Below are 17,674 nucleotides of genomic sequence, written 5' to 3' on the forward strand. Positions count from 1 at the left end.
AAATTCAACTATCTTTAACTCCCTAGACTTTGCCATTAGAAGGCCAGAGAACTTAGATTTGCCCTCAGGTCATGATACTCCAGCATGATGTGTCAGAGTGGTAGCATACAGATTCACATCCATATTTCCAATCACTGAACCAGTTTCAGCTATTGGGAGGCTAGGCACTTTCTCACAGGGAGGAAAATCAGAATGGGAGTCATATCAGGGCAGTCCTTGACATCATCTAGTTTCAGAGTGGCATCAGTTGAGGCCTCAAGAGTACAACATCTGTCCATTAAACTGTGTGAGGGGCACACATAAATGGTAGAAAATAGAAGTATTACTAGGTACATACAGAAAAATATTTTCAAAGTTGCTGCATCCTCCTGCAATGTTTTACTTTCAAGATGTTGATGCTGCCATTAAAATGGGGAATCTCAGAACACTGTCCGTTTAAGATTTTTAGGTCATGACCGCTTCAAGAGAACCATACAATCTCTTCTGCTGCATGTTTTGCCCACCCTCCTCAGTTCTACTGAATGATTGTAAAGAAGAAACAAAGTTGAAACCAGGAAGGCCATTTGAAATACAAACTTATTAGTTTCAAGCATTCAAAATTAGACAGGAAAGAGAGGAAAGGATGTAGCTTGCTGTGAATTTTATGAAAAGAATAATTTGTTAAATGGAATACAATATGCTGAGTAGGAAATATATTCATGGATAACTGTGGATAAACACAGCATCAGGAGTAGGTCATTTAGCCCTTGAGCCTGTTTGCCATTTAAAGAGATTATGGCTGATCTAACTCCATATAGCCGCTCCATATCCCTTAATAACTTTGGATAATAAAAATGAATGGTCAGCCCAATGCTTGGTTGTAATAAAACGGCAAAAAAGATACTTGATTACATTAGCAATAAAACTCAAAAAGTATACACTGTTCCTGTATAAGAGATCATCCAGATCCCAATCGTAGTGCTGTATACAGTTCTGGTCACTTATCATATGAGGTTACATTATTGCCTTTGAGGACTAGGGAGACAAGCAACAAACATGAAGCCAGGTATTTAGATTTCAAGTTATGTAGAAATGTTAATTGTGATTAAGCATCATGTTTTCTTGTTACTCTTTCATATACAATAGCATAATTAATTTCAAAGAGACAAGACACAGAAAACTCTCTGATGTAATGTTGATCCAGCTTCATACAAGAATTGACAAAATATATATTCTTTTGATCAGATGGTTCAAAATAGTAATGTTTGATTACTGAGGCTGCTCCATGAGCTCATTTACAGAGTTAAGAAAATTCCACATTGGTTCCTGCGTGGTTATTGGAATAGAATGCATTCCATTCGGCCTGGATGTTCATGACCAGTTATTTTAACACAAAGATGTACATTCTAGCATCCATCATTCCATGATATGTAGAAATTCTGCTTTCTTCGAATTTCAGAAGTAACCAATTTCTCTAGAGTGAAATATGCCCTTTGTTCTACATGTACAAAATTCCAGAGCCTGGAAAACATTGATGTAATCAAACCCACGTTCATTTTTCCCAAAAATGCCTTTGCAATTAGTTATTTCCTGAGATAAGAGAATTCTAGGCACAATTTTGAGCAAAAATATCCAAAAGGGACTGTAAAACACTACATTGAACAGCCTTCAGCATGCTGCTGAAATTCTGCAATTCCTCAAAGGAAAGTGAATGATCTTAAGAGATGAAATGACAAGGAAACCTTACCCAGAGATATCTGAAATGGAGTGCTAGTGAAGTTACTATCTCTGAAGTGCTCTAATTAGGGCTTCTGTTGCAGAATGACTTTTGATATGAGATGTACTGACACCAGAACACAAATTCTAAGAAGACATTTATAAAATTATGAAAGACTTTAAAAGAGTGAACAGGGAAAGTCTGGTTCCTCTGGTGGAGAGTCAGTGCAAGGGCCTTCAATTAAAATAGAGAGGAGAGAGATGAGGAGAATTTTCTTGACACAAAGGATTGTTGAAGCATGGAATGCTTTGCCACAAGGATAGGTTGAGGCAGAGACCACTGCATCTTTTAAAGGGAAATATTGATAAATATTGGTAGCATAGGAAGGTACAACACTTTGAGGAAAGGGTAGAGCTATAAATAAATTTTGGAACAGACACAATGAGATGAATGACTTCCTTCTGTGCTTTAAATATCTATGGTTCCTAAGATCAGAAGATGATGGACTGTAAATTCGAAGAGGACCTGATGAGACACCTTTCAAAATGTTCTTGTCTCGATGAAAGCATCCATTTTTCAGGTCATATTTCTCAGAAATCGCCAGATGGGCTCCGAGAAATGCTGCCAAATAATTTAATATTTCTATGCTAAGTGATTCTTTCCTGATGAATTTGTTCAGTGTTTAGACCAAAAGTTCCCGCTAGAGAAATCTCAACTGGAAATAGAAATTCTACATTGTTTGCATATGGGAAATTTCACAATGACATTATAAGAGAATGGTAGTAGAACTATCATAGTACTGCACTGGCAACCCAGAGGACATGATCTCAAATCCCACAAGTTGTGAAATTATATATAATAAATCTGGTCATTTATGGGCCCACACCAGAAAGAATTGCCATGAAAACTGCTGGACTGTCATAAGTTCCCAACTGGCTGATCTGATGGAAGGAAATCCACTATCTTACTCAGACTGCTCTAAATGCAAATCTGATCTCCACTACTTTGGCTGGTGCTCAATGCTTTACGAATTAACCCAGCAAACCACTAAATTGTACAAATAACTTCTCAAAAAAGTGGTCCACCAGTATCTTCTCAGGCAGCCAGTAGTGAGCAATAAATGCGGTCACTATTACCTAGACCCCAAGAAGAAGAATAAAAAAAAGACTTATGAGAATACCTAGATAATAGATGTGTTCTGACAAACAATAATGATACATTTCTACTGATGAAGAGAGAGAAAATAAGGAAATGAGGAGATGACAGATCAAAGCTATTTAGACAAAATTGGGAAAGGTTGAGGAAGGTTATGCTGTTGCCTTTAATGGGTCAGCTGTGAAACCCTCATTCCAATGATGCCATCATACGGTCTGTGGATAATCAATAAATTATCTAAAATGGGCTTCCTTCCCAAAGGTGTATGAGTCATATTTCTCTTTTTTTTTTTAAAGTCAGATGGGTCAAATGCCACAGGTAAATCAACAGGCGGGTGACCATGGACATCTCCAGGACTTCCACAAATTTTTTTGGTCAAATGGGAAGAGTTGCTGAAGGATTGCCTGACTTGGGATTATGATTTTCCCTCTCCTTTTAAGCTCAAAAAACTCACCTTCACTTAGTACGATACCTGATGACCCATCTCAGATGGATAGCTTGCCATCTGGGAGAAGACATAGCACAAAACATCAACCTTGGATGACCTTTTAGCTCAAGTATATTTTATGCAGTTTAGCACAACTGGTTGTGCCACCTGTCTAGCCCACAGTTGGAGGTTAATAGTTAGGACTTTTAAGGCAATTTTATATAATATTGTACAGTTTATGTATAGCACTTAAGGATTGTTTTTTAAAACAGGATGCTTTTTTCTGAGTACATAATTTAGTGAAATAAACTGGTATTATTGCACATTTTGTGATTTTAGCACCTAATCTTTATGAAAATATAAAATTCAATTGTAATAACCAGATAAGCTATACCAATCTAGTTCACACTTTTCAATATTGGAATTGAACAGCCAAATAAACAATTTTTCAGAGTAAATAAAAACAGAAAGTGCTGGAAATACTCAGCAGGTCTGGCAGCATCTGTGAAGAGGGAAACAGAATTAACATTTCAGGTCTGTGACCTTTCATCAGAACTATCATGTTTGACATTAAAGCTGGCTGTCGCTCAATTAAAATGTAGCATGTGTACCAGCATACATAACATTTATGCAAAGTAAATGTGCTCAAAGATATTCTGAATTCTAGTAGCAGTGTTTAAAACTGCACTAATACTAGAAACTTGGAAATTGTTAAGTAACCTTACAAAAAGACTGATCAGTAAAGCCCTTTAAGGGACCTCCTAAATACGGTTTTCTATTTATCAATAAAACAAGAATGCACTAAAATATGAAGTTCATTATCAATATTTCACTCACTGTAAGACATTGACGGGCAAGAAAGGATTAAAGTTTTCTAGTCCATTAGCAGACACTAAAGAACCCAAATTAGTAGCTGACGAACAGTTTGAAGCTGGCACTGAGAAGGGGACACCCGTACTTTCCTCAGAGGAGTTACTATAGAGAGAAACTGTACTAGATGAAGTTGATGCTGCTTGAGGGTGAAGTCTTGCATTTTCTGGTAATGAAGCATCTAAAATCAGGATTTAAAAAACAAACAATCTGAGTCAATATTTCTTCGAAGCAAATGGTACATTCAATTTGAAAAAAAAAATCAATAAAGTTGAAGTTTGACAGCCACAGACAGTTGAACCAGCAGCAAACAGAGCTTATGACAAATTTGCTGCTACTGGCTTTTGTGATGGTATGATCCCCTCCTATCAAACTCTGTCATAGTACCACTGATCATTTACCAAAGGCCTTCAACAACCCTAATGGCTCCTTGTCACTGCGCTGTTTATACATTTTTTAATTCACTAAATGGGCCCGAGTACAGCAAAATTCTAAAATACTGTGTGGTCTAGTCAAATTCCCCTCCAAACTATACACCATCCTGACTTGGAACTATATCTCCATTCCTTCACTGTCACGGGGTCAAAATCCTGGAACTTCCTTCCTAACAGCACTGTAGGTGTACCTACCCCACATGGACTGCAGCGGTTCAAGAAGGCAGCTCGCCACCACCTTCTCAAGGGCAATTAAGGATGGGCAACAAATGCTGGCCTAGCCAGTGACGCCCACACCCCATGAACGAATTTTTAAAAACGTTGTTTAAATGTATTGAAATTCAAAGAAAAAATATCCACATATTTTTCTTTAGCTTAAGTATATTTAGAAATATCTGCAAATTCCCAATTTTGTTTCTAATTTCAATGACACAATAGTCTAATTTGCATATTTCTTGCAGTTACAAACCTTTTCTGCCCTTTATTAATCTATGTCATTATAGTTTGTCTGTTGTAAACTACCTTCTCATGCCTTTTTTATGCTTCACCCTTCACACTCACACTCCTACCTCCAACAACCCCATCAACAATCTTGAATTCTTTATCAATTCCACTTCCTTTCTTTGTATTACTTCAACAATAGCATTTTTTAAAACTGTTATGGCATAACCTGCTTAAAACCAGTTAGAGTTGTAACGTTTTCCAGTTCTGACAAAAGGACATCGACCTGAAACATTATCAGATTGTCTCTCCACAGATGTTGCCAGTCTTGAGTATTTCCAGTATTTTCTGTCTTTATTTCACATTTCCAGCATCTGGAGTACTTTGCTTTTGTATGACACAACCTGTGCTTGCAGAAGTTACACTAAACACAAGAAATAATATAGAAATGTCTCCTTCACAATTGAATTATTTCAGATAGCCAAATGTTTTTAAAACTGTGTTCTTCCCCATTTTCCTCTAGTAGATTCAACTTCTCTCACTCTCCATCACTACTTCTTTTTCAACTTACTGTGCTGATAAAACACATTCTACACCCACTGCAGAAGTTAATGGAAGTTAGCTCATAAAAACAAAGTCCTGTATCTGACACATTGAGCCAAGAAACACCACAATCCCTTAAAAATTCTACTCCGTATTAGACTTTGGATCATCTGCAAACTATCAATGCATGTACCTTATACACTGTCTCACAGTTAAACGATAGTATGGGGGAATATGGCTATATGCAAGACTTAGCTAACTCTTCATAAGGTAATTCATAATACCAGCAGGTTACACAAAAACTAACGTCAAAGTCACAACTACTACTTTTGACTTTGAGCAGCTGCACAATAAAATATCACTTGCACCAGTGCAGTAATTGTACCTCTATGTTGGCTGCTGAAAGTTTTATACACATACTATGGATTTTACACCAATATTAACATATTATTTGGCTTAGGTATAATTTTGAGACTGCAGCTGGATCATTGTGCATGCGTCATCCTTTTGAAAATTCACAAAATATTAAAAACCACACCTTAAAGATGATTTTTGTGGGATCTTACTGTGTGCAAATTGATTGCTTGCACACTAAAGAGGCCATGTTTTCAAGATTATTGATGTCCAAAATATAAAGTTAAACAGAAACAGTGCAATTATTACCAATAAAGACTTGCATTTATATAGCACCTTTCATAACATAACACATCCCAAACCTCTTTACAGCCAAAGTAGTACCTTTGAAGTGTAGTCACTATTGTAATGTAGGAAAGGCAGCAGCCCATTTTTGCACAGCAAGCTCCCATAAACAGCAATGTGATATTGACCAGTTAATCTGTTTTAGTGGTGTTGGCTGAGGGATAAATATTGGCCAAGGAACTCGGTAGAACTCCCCGGCTCTTCTTCGAAATAGTGCTATAGGATCCAGCATCTCCTACAGTGCAGCACTCTCTCAGTACTGAACTGGAGTGTCGGCTTCAATTTTGTGCAGAAGACTCTGGAATAGGACTTGAACCCACAACCTTCTGGTTCAGAGGTGAGTGTGCTATCATCTGAGCTATGGCTAACACTGAGTCATGGCTGACAGAATTACTTTATGTAATATAATGAGGGCAAACTTGGTCAAGCGTGCGTTGTAACCATCTAAAGCTGAGCATTCCTGATATGCTGTAAAGTGCAGCACAACTAAGCACGAGATATATATTTAAATGAACACAGGTAATTCCGTGTTACCATAGTCTCAAGTCAAGTTACTGGAGCAGTTACCATTTGCGCCACTAATGTAGTTAAGAAAACATGTTTTACATGTTTACTCTATTTTAGAGCAATATGCCTTAATCATATAGTCTATTAAAAAAAATCCTCAAGTTCTACAATCAAGCTGGCAACTCCGAAATGATTTTTAAAAATAATTCAATTGAAGCAGCACACTACCCCTATTGAAAATGTAGCACCCTAAACAGATTCCATCCATCACTTCCCAACATCCTGTGACCAAAATCATTTTTCAGGCAGAAAGTAAGCCACTGATAAATGTACTGTCACTGTATTACTGGATATTTTTAATAATCTAGATATAGTTGGGACCAAAAGAATTGGTACTCTAAAATATCATTTAAAAAATCAAGAATAAGAGTATATTTCATCATTAAATAAGACATATTACATCAATCATAAGAAAATGTTGCATCAGAGGCTGGGTACCAGAAGTATTACAGTACAATAATGAGGATAGGCAATTGTAGCTAAATGCTTCTTACCTTTACTTTCCTTGGTTCTGTAATCTCCCACCAAGGAATCCAATGCACACTTGAAGATCATGGCATGTGCACGGTCTAGATCGGCTAGCGAAACTACTCGTTTAATTGGGCATGGCCGCACTGCCCATTTTACCATGCACCTCATTAAGTAATGAAGGACCATTCTAAGTTCAGCATTCTCTGAGGAGCCGGAGGAAGCTTTAGCACAATCTGAACTACAAGGACTGCTTGCAGTGATATTTGGAACAAGGAGTAAGTCTGCATATTTGCCATAACTCAGTATGACACTAAGGGTTTTCATGGCCCCAACAGAGATATATGAAAGTTGCACAGCACGTAGTTCAGCTAGGAATAATTCATGGCTCTGAACACTCCTGTCACATGAGCTCTGACAGCTTTCAATTAAGTCAGCATCAATTTTTAAAGTGCACTCTTTTTCAGCCTCATTTTCTTCATTATGCTGCAGTACGTTTTTAGTAGGTACATTTGAAGATTCCTGGTTTTGAAAGCTGGAGGGGTCTTTGTGGTCATCATCTGCCATAAATTTTGCAATTTCATCATCCAGCTTTTTTTCTAGTTCAGTCTTGACAACTTTCTCAGGGGAGTCTTTACTTTGTGTCATCTTGCTGCATATTTCAGGCTCTTCATGCACTCCTGTCAAGTAGGTCAGGTCCAATAATATGGAAGGTTTAAGACCATGAAATCTCGTGATATCAAAGTGATGAGGCTTGCATGGTTCCAGGGTAGAGAGTGGTGTGTCACTGGGAGACCAAGAATTCAGGAAGCTTTATTAGCAGGTGTTACAACACAATGATGAAGGGAGAATTAAAGCAAAAAAGAAAAGATGTGAAAAAGAGAAAGTAAAACAGAAGTACGAAAGAGAATGGACGAAGAAAAATGTATAGAAATAAAAGATTAAAATTGGACAGGAGTAGTAGTATGAATCAAAATTAAATAGAAGCAATGCTCTTATTAATCATTCATAACGTTTCTAGCAAAAGTTTTGAATGTTTTACATAGATAATCTCAATTTTTTTTGTCAATCCCCAACAACATCTTGCCTGTTGTTAAGATAATGTTATCAGTTCAACCCAGACCATTCCATATTCCACACTCTCCATTCAATTCACTAGAGGTTAGCATGGGCAGAACTGGAGACAATCGGTGAAGCAAATCGGCAGGGACAGGCAAAACCACCCCTCAAGTGAAATGCAATTAGAATTGGTACCAGGCTAGGAGATGTACATTTTTTACACTATTCTTGACTTTACTGTAGCCAAAAGCTGATTTCTTCAGAATATATAAATGTATCTTTGGCTGTATTAAAATTGATGCAGCTGGTAACCTGGCAGTGTATCAAAACATCCAGCAAAATCAAGCTTCAAGTGTACTGAAGTTAGGAATAATCAAACAGATATCATTCTTTACACAATTCAACCTCCATATTCAAAAATAAAAGTTGCCATCATCTCTCAAAGGAGGCTTAACGACCAGTGGCTTTAAAAATTTCAAGCCAACTGTAGCCATTCTGAAGTAATCGCTTCTCCTTCCACACCATATATCAGGTCTAATTTTAAACCTTTAATAGTCCATTCCTTAAGACCTAAGCACGCCAGCACAAAAATAAGTAGCTCTAAGGAGCACAGAGAGAAACACAAAGGGGAAATTATGGCAGCAGCTGCAAGTGAAGGCAGCATTCAGAAGAAAACAATATTTAAAATATGTAAAAACATTCTCATTTGTTCACTATTCATACATAAGAATTTATATAGCATTTAATCATATTTCAGAAACATCTCCAAGTCTTTCACAAAGAACAAACTTGTATTATTATAGCACCTTTCTCATCCTCATTTAATACAGTACTTTAAAAGTGTAGTTACTGCAGTAGCCAATTTGCAAGCAAAGACCCATAAGCAGAAAAAAAAATAAATGACCAGATAATCTGTTCTGGTGATGTTGGTTGAGGGATAATTGTTGGTCAGGACACCTGCAGAATTATCTCACTCTTCTTCTTCAAGGAGTGCCATGGAAGCTTTGACGATGGCCAACATTTGATTTAACATCTCATCCAAAAGCCAGCACCTTAGTCAGTACAGCATTCCCACAATACTTCACTGAACTGTGACTAAGATTGTGTTTATTCAAGTCTCTGCCATGGAGCTTCGCAGATGACCTTCTGGTTCACAGCCATGAGTGTTTTATTCTGCATTAGCCAAGGCTAGAACCTACCACTTCAGGGTAACTGAGAGCAGTTATCTGAGCCATTTGGTCAAGACAAAAAAAAAAATCAGGCCAAGTGCTCCTGCTAGCTGCCTAAAACCTAGCCTACTAGAAGTTTCCCATACCTTAACCTCCAAATGGGCCTATGCATGATAAGAGTGCACTCAAACTTTCACTGCTGGGTTGAACCTACAAGAGAAAATGTCTACCTAGCCTGAGAGCTGATCTAAAGGTATGAGCCAGGGGTCAAATAATGCTTACATTGTTTATTATTAAAAAAAGAACTTGATTTCTCATGTCTATGCTTTTATACGGTAACTACGATAACTAATGGTAGAGTTCCGGTAGAAATTACAATTTTATTAAGGATAATCAGCATACCTTACATGTTCTTGGCTGTCTATCTAAAAAGAAAATGAAAACAAATGCTGTTCCTGCTTTGAACCATACCACTACCAATACTGATCATGTGACCTTTCCAACTGACTGACACTATCCAGTAATCATTGGTTGTAACTAATTACATGACCACTCTGATTGCTTTAATTAGACATGAAACAATGCCTTCAATACAGATTCTCAGTTCGTCGCCAGTAACCACATTACTGCAAGGTCATAAAGCTTTCTTTTTTAAAACAACACAATTGGTCTGTAGGAACAATGCGACTGCAAAATGTCGTTGTCCCTGGGAGCCTGTGCTCATTGGATTCTGGTAACCACATGATCATGATGCACAGCGTTATAATGACAAAGCAACATCATGGAATCATTTCAATTGATTTTTCTTTGGCATCGAAAAAAAATTTCCTTCACAAGTCTTTCTTTTGAGGCTGCCAGCTGGATGATGTAGAGAAATTTATCACGAAGTTTAAGAGGATCCAAAATGAATTAGTGAGATATTTACACAACTGGAATTCTGTTTGCCCACTACGGAGTTAATACTGCATCCCCTTAGGGCACATCCCAGTTAACTAAGTCCAAAGAGCTTAAAAGTAGGTTCTCAGCCTTAGGGGTCCTACCCCAATATTAACTGGGATAGTTTTAGCGTGAAAGGAATGGAGGGAACAGAATTCTTAAGGTGCAGTCAGGAGAACCTTTTGGCCAGTATGTAGCAAGTCCAACAACAGAGGACATGGTTCTGGGCTTGGTTTTAGGTAATGAAGCTGCGCAGATGGAAGGAGTGGCAGTGGGAGAGCATTTTGGTGGTAGAGATCATAATTCAGTTTGTTTTAACATATTTAAGGAAAAGGACAGAGATAGAATAAGAGTTAAAGCTCTAAATTGAGGTAAAGCCAATTCTACTAAGCTGAGAAGTGATTTAGCAAAAGTGGAGTGGAAACAGCTACTTGACGGTAAATCAGTGTCAGAGCAGTGGGAGCCATTCAAAGGGGAAATTCAGAGGGTTCAGAGTAAACATACTCCCACAAAGAGAAAGGGTGGGACGGGCAAATCTAGAGCTCCCTGGATGTCGAGGAGCTTACAGGGTATGATAAAGCAGAAAAGAAAAGCTTATCAAAAAGAAAATTAGGAAAGCAAAGAGAGGGCATGAAAGAAAGAGTAAGGCCCATAAAAGACCAAAAAGGTAACCTGTGTGGAGGCGGAAGATGTGGGTATGGTTCTTAATAAATACTTTGCGTCCGTCTTCACAAAAGAGGGGGACAATGCAGACATTGTAGTTAAGTGTGAAGTATTGGATATGATAAACATAGGAAGAGAGGAAATATTAAGAGGATTAGCATCCTTAAAAGTGGACAAATCACCAAGGCTGGATGAAATGCTCACCAGGCTGTTAAAAGCAGCCAGGGAGGAAATAGCAGAAGGTCTTACCATAATTTTGCAATCCTCACTGGATACAGATGCGGTGCCGGAGGATTGGAGGTCTGCTAACGTTGTACCTTTGTTTAAAAAGGGAGCGAGGGATAGACACAATAATTACAGGCTGGTCAGTCTAACCTCGGTAGTGGGCAAATCATTGGAATCTATTCTAAGCGACAGGATAAACTGTCACTTCGAAAGGCATGGATTAATCAAGGATAGTCAGCATGAATTTGTTAAGGGAAGGTCGTGTCTGACTAACTTGACTGAATTTTTTGAGGAATTAACAAGGAGGATTGTTGAGAGTAGTGCAGTTGATGTGGTCTACATGGATTTTAGCAAGGCTTTTGACAAGGTCCCACACGTCAGACTGGTTAAAAAAAAAAAGCCCATGGGGTCCAGGGGAATGTAGCAAGCTACAAAATTGGCTCAGTGGCAGGAAACAAAGGGTAATTGTCGACGAGAGATGTTTTTGCGACTGGAAGGCTGTTTCCAGTGGAGATCCATAGGGCTCAGTACTAGGTCCCCTACTTTTTGTGGTATATATTAACAATTTGGATGTAAAAGTACGGGGACTGATCAAGAAGTTTGCAGACAACACAAAAATTGGCTGTAAGGTTGATAGCGAGGAGGATAGCTGTAGACTGCAGGAAGATATCAATGGACTGGCCAGGTAAGCAGAAAAGTGGCAAATGGAATTTAACCCAGAGCAGTGTGAGATGATGTATTTGGGGAGGTCAAACAAGGCAACGGAATACACAATAAATGGGAGGACACAGCGGTGTGGGGGAAGTGAGGGACCTTGGAGTGTATGTCCACAGATCACTGAAAGTAGGACAGATCGATAAATGCGGTTAAGAAGGCATATGGAATCATTTCCTTTATTAGTCAAGCCATAAAATAGAAGAGCAGGGAGGTTGTGCTTGAACTATACAAAACATATGTAAAACAAGGATGTAATTGCACTGGAGAGGGTACAGAGGAGATTTACGAGGGTGCTGCCAGGACTGAAAAATTGCAGTTATGAGGAAAGATTGGATAGAGTGGGGTTGTTCTCCTTAGAGCAGAAGAGGTTAAGGGGAGATTTGATTGAGATGTACACAATTGTGAGGAGCCTGGATACAGAGGATGGAAAGGGCCTATTTACCTTAGCAGAGAGGTCAGTGCCTTGGGGGCATAGATTTAAAGTGATTGCTAGAAAGATTACAGGGGAGATGACTAAAATAATTTTCACCCAGAGGGTAGTGGGAGTCTGGAACTCACTGTCTAAAAGGGTGGTAGAAGCAGAAAACCTCATCTTATTTAAAAGGTGCCTGGATGTGCACCTGAAGTACCGTAACCTGGAGGGCTCTGGACAAAATGCTGGAAAGTGGGATTAGGCTGGGTGGCTCTTTTTTTTGATCAGCGCAGACGCGATGGGCCAAGTAGACTCTTTCTGTGCTGTAAACTTTCTATGATTCCCCCTACTTCTGAATGGGCATTGCTGGAGTTCAACCAGCTAAAACCATATAGCCTCCAAACACACAACACTGGTAAGTTTTCCAGTGATCATCCGGTCAGAACCACTGATCATACCCATAGACAATTATCTGGTTTAGTTAGCTGGTGCTGAGTGAGAATAATTTTAATGAATTCCATAATGCATCACTCAGCCAATTCTAGAGTTCTGGAAATGGACTGTATTCATGTCAAGTGTATAAAAACTGCAGATGGGAGTAATATTAAAATAGCAATGGTCAGAGAGAATTGTGTCCGAGCCTGCGACTTGCTTTGGAAAAGCCCTTCTAGGGCTGGGGAACAGGATTATTTTTGAGCCATACAAAAACTAAAGGATTTATGCCTTTTATCCATAAGTAGGATTCTAGTGAGGCAAAGAAACCACAATCCCTGGCTCAAAAGATGACCGGTAGATCTCAATGCTTTGGAGTAATTAGAAAAATAGGCTGAATTTTGCTGTTTGAAGAAATGCATAGGGCAAGATGTGGCTTTATAAAAGATTCTAGAACATCGTTAAGCTAAGGAGATACCCATTATTTTCACTGCTTTTTACACATGCTTTTGCTCACTAACAAGTTGAAAGCTATAGGAGTAACACCATCTTGATTTGCATCAGGAATGTGTCTTCCACCTCAAAGTTTTGTATATAGTTAGAGAAGACACCCACTGAACCTACTTCTTTTGACACTTTGGTAAGATTAACCACCTTCCCCATCTATTCGATGTCCTCATCAATAACAACTTTAATGTAAGAGATGATCTCAAAACATTGTTTTTATTCATTCATGGGATGTAGGCATCACTGGCCAGACCAGCATTTATTGCCCTTCCCTAATTGCCCTCGAGAAGGTGGTGGTGAGCTGCCTTCTTGAACCGCTGCAGTCCATTTGGGGTAGGTACACCCACAGTGCTGTTAGGAAGGGAGTTCCAGGATTTTGACCCAGCGACAGTGAAGGAACAGCGATATAGTTCCAAGTCAGGATGGTGTGTGACTTGGAAGGGAACTTGCAGGTGGTGGTGTTCCCATGTATTTTCTGCCCTTGTCCTTCTAGTTGGTAGAGGTCGCGGGTTTGGAAGGTGCTGTCTAAGGAGCCTTGGTGCATTGCTGCAGTGCATCTTGTAGATGGTACACACTGCTGCCACTGTGTGTCGGTGGTGGAGGGAGTGAATGTTTGTAGATGGTGTGCCAATCAAACGGGCTGCTTTGTCCTGGATGGTGTTGAGCTTCCTGAGTGTTGGAGCTTCACCCATCCAGGCAAGTGGAGAGTATTCCATCACACTCCTGACTTGTGCCTTGTAGATGGTGGACAGGCTTTGGGAGTCAGGAGGTGAGTTACCCGCCGCAGGATTCCTAGCCTCTGACCTGCTCTTGTAGCCACGGTATTTATATGGCTACTCCAGTTCAGTTTCTGGTCAATGGTAGCCCCTAGGATGTGGACAGTGGGGGATTCAGCGATGGTAATGCCATTGAATGTCAAGGGGAGATGGTTAGATTCTCTTTTGTTGGAGATGGTCATTACCTGGCACTTGTGTGGCGCGAATGCTACTTGCCACTTATCAGCCCAAGCCTGGATATTGTCCAGGTCTTGCTGCATTTCTACACCGACTGCTTCAGTATCTGAGGAGTCACGAATGGTGCTGAACATTGTGCAATCATCAGCAAACATCCCCACTTCTGACCTTATGATTGAAGGAAGGTCATTGATGAAGCAGCTGAAGAAGGTTGGGCCTAGGACACTACCCTGAGGAACTCCTGCAGTGATGTCCTGGAGCTCAGATGATTGACCTCCAACAACCACAACCATCTTCCTTTGTGCTAGGTATGACTCCAGCCAGCGGAGGGTTTTCCCTGATTCCCATTGACCTCAGTTTTGCTCGGACTCCTTGATGCCATATTCAGTCAAATGCTGCCCTGATGTCAAGGGCAGTCACTCTCACCTCAACTCGAGTTCAGCTCTTCTGTCCATGTTTGAACCAAGGCTGTAATGAGGTCAGGAGCTGAGTGGCCCTGGCGGAACCCAAACTGAGCGTCACTGAGCAGGTTATTGCTAAACAAGTGCCGCTTGATGGCACTGTTGATGACACCTTCCATCACTTTACTGATGATTGATAGTAGGCTGATGGGGCGGTAATTGGCCGGGTTGGACTTGTCCTGTTTTTTGGGTACAGGACATACCTGGGCAATTTTCCACATTGCAGGGTAGATGCCAGTGTTGCAGCTCTACTGGAACAGCTTGGCTAGGGACACGGCAAGTTCTGGAGCACAGGTCTTCAATACAATTGCCGGAAGATTGTTAGGGCCCATAGCTTTTGCAGTATCCAGTGCCTTCAGTCGTTTCTTGATGTCACGCGGAGTGAATCGAATTGGCTGAAGTCTGGCATCTGTGATGCTGGGGACTTCAGGCGGAGGCCGTTCTGTTTTAAGCATTTCTGGAAGCATTATAATACAAGATGATACTGCATTAGAAGTATATTCACTGGTGCTTTGAACGATATAGAAAAATCCTCGTAAATTTCCTAGTAAAATTGAAGTGAAGCCAAGGAAATCAGGCACGAAACTGTCCACTGACTGGAGTCATACATTACACAAAGGAAGATGGTTGTGGTTGTGGAGGTCAATCATCTCAGCCACAGGACATTGTGACAGGAGTTCCCCAAGGCATTGTCCTCGGCTCAACTATCTTCAGCTGCATCAATAATGACCTTCCCTTCGTCATAAGGTAGGAAGTAGGAATGTTCGCTGATAATTGCAGTGTTTGGTTTCATTCCCAACTCCGTAGATAGTGAATCAGTCTGTACCTGCGTGCAGCATGACGTGGATGACATTCAGGCTGAGCTGATAAGTGGCAACAACAACAGCAACTTTTATTTATATAGCACCTTTAATTCAAGAAAATGGCCCAAGGCACTTCATAGAGGCATTATGAAACCAATTACGACACCAAGCCACATAAGCAGATATTACGGCAGATGATCAAAAGCTTGGCCGAAGAGGTAGATTTTAAGGAGTGTTTTAAAGGAGGAGTGTGGTAGAGGTTTAAGGAGGGACTCGAGCTTGGGGCTGAGGCCGCCTAAGGCACAGCCACCAACGGTGGAGTGATTAAAATCGGGGTACTCGAGGTCAGAATCAGAGGAGCGCAGATATCGTGGAGGCTGGTTGTCCTACAGGGAGTAACTCAGCCCCTGACTTCTCAAAGCCAGTCCACCAACTACAAGACAAGAGTCAGCAGTGTGATGGAATACTCTCCACTTGCCTGGTTGAGTGCAGCTCCAACACTCGGGAAGCTCAACACCATCCAGGAGAAAGCAGCCTGCTTGATTGGTACACCATCCACCAACGCACAGTGGCAGCAATGTTTACCATATACAACATGAATTGCAGCAATTCGCCAAAGCTTCTTCGACAGCACATTCCAAACCCAAGACCTCTACCACCTAGAAGAACAAGAGCAGCAGGCAAATGGGAACAGCATCACCTACAAGTTCTCCTCCAAATCTCACACCAGCCTGACTTGAAAATATACTTCATTGTTGTTGCGTCAAAATCCTGGAGCTTCCTACCTAACAGCACTTTGGGTGCACTTACACCACATGGACTGCAGCAGTTCAAGAAGGTTACTTCCACTACCTTCTCAAAGGCGATTAAGAATGGTCCATAAGTCCTGGCCTTGCAAGTGACACCTACATCCTATGAGCAAACAAAAAGGTTATGCTGATGTGCGCCACCTGTGCGGTCTTATGGATTTTAGTGGGTTAGGAAATGATCTAGAAAATACTGGCTGGAACATACAAAAGGTTCGCATCCGAATTGGGATCGAGGGATATGGAGCAAAGACAGTTAAATGGAGTTGATGTACACATCAGCCATCATTTAACAGATAGACGCAAGAGCAATTGAATGACCTATTCCTGGTCCTATGTTCCAAGTACAAAATCCCGGAAAGAGTTCCACTCCACATCTCTAGCACAAAAATCAAGGCTGAAACTCCAGTGCAGTATTAAGGGAAAGCTGCACTGTCGGAGGCGCAGTCTTTTGGATGAGATGTTAAACCGAGGCCTATCTGTCTGCTCAGGTGGATGCACTGTTTCAAAGAAGAGAAGGGTTATCCCCAGTGTCCTGGCCAATATTCATCCCTCAATCAAGATCACAAAAAATACAGATTATCTGGCATGTTGTTTGTGGGAGTTTGCTGTGTGCAAATTGGCTGCTGCGTTTCCTACATTACAAAAGTGACTACACTTCAAAAGTACTTAATTGCCTGTTAAGCACTTTGAGACATCTGGTGGTGGTGAAAAGCACTATATAAATGCAAGTCTTTCTTTCATAAGAACATAAGAAATAGAAGCAGGAGTAGGTTATTCAGCCCTTCGAGCCCGCTCCACCATTCAATGAGACCGTGGCTGATCTTCTACTTCAACACCATTTTCCCACACTATCCCCGTATCCCTTGATGTTTTTAATATGTAGAAATCTATCGATCTCAGTCTTGAACATACTCAATGACTGAGCCTCCACAGCCCTCTGTGACACAGCATTACAAAGATTCACCACCCTCTGGAGTGAAGAAATTGTTCCTCATCTCAGTCATAAATGGCCTATCCCTTATTCTGAGACTGTGTCCCCTGGTTCTGGACTCCCCAGCTAGGGGAAACATCCATCCTGCATCTACCCTGTTGAGCCCTTTAAGAATTTTGTATATTAGAATAAAATCACCTCTTATTCTTCTAAATTCCAGAGAATAAAGGCCCAGTCTATTTAATCTTTCCTCATAGGACAATCCCTCCATCCCAGGAATTAGTCTGGCGAACTTTT

General features: G+C 40.3%; 1 protein-coding gene across 7 annotated transcripts in view; it reads right to left on the reverse strand.

Moving 5' to 3' along the window:
* Nucleotides 1–17,674, reverse strand: part of LOC137370144 (probable E3 ubiquitin-protein ligase HERC1) — a 480,710-nt gene that overhangs the window by 230,523 nt on the left and 232,513 nt on the right. For 5 of the 7 annotated variants that reach the window (XM_068032400.1, XM_068032381.1, XM_068032390.1 and 2 more), the window contains 2 exons: nucleotides 7,327–8,111; nucleotides 4,116–4,329 (listed from right to left, as the gene is read on the reverse strand). The exons of 1 other annotated variant lie outside the window; for it this stretch is intronic. In XM_068032400.1, the coding sequence (XP_067888501.1) occupies nucleotides 4,116–4,329; nucleotides 7,327–8,111 (999 nt within the window). The remainder of the gene's footprint in view (nucleotides 1–4,115; nucleotides 4,330–7,326; nucleotides 8,112–17,674) is intronic. One more of the 7 variants, XM_068032373.1, reaches the window with a different exon arrangement.

The sequence above is a fragment of the Heterodontus francisci genome, chromosome 1 (assembly GCF_036365525.1).
Source record: "Heterodontus francisci isolate sHetFra1 chromosome 1, sHetFra1.hap1, whole genome shotgun sequence".
In the NCBI taxonomy this organism is placed as follows: Eukaryota; Metazoa; Chordata; class Chondrichthyes; order Heterodontiformes; family Heterodontidae; genus Heterodontus; species Heterodontus francisci.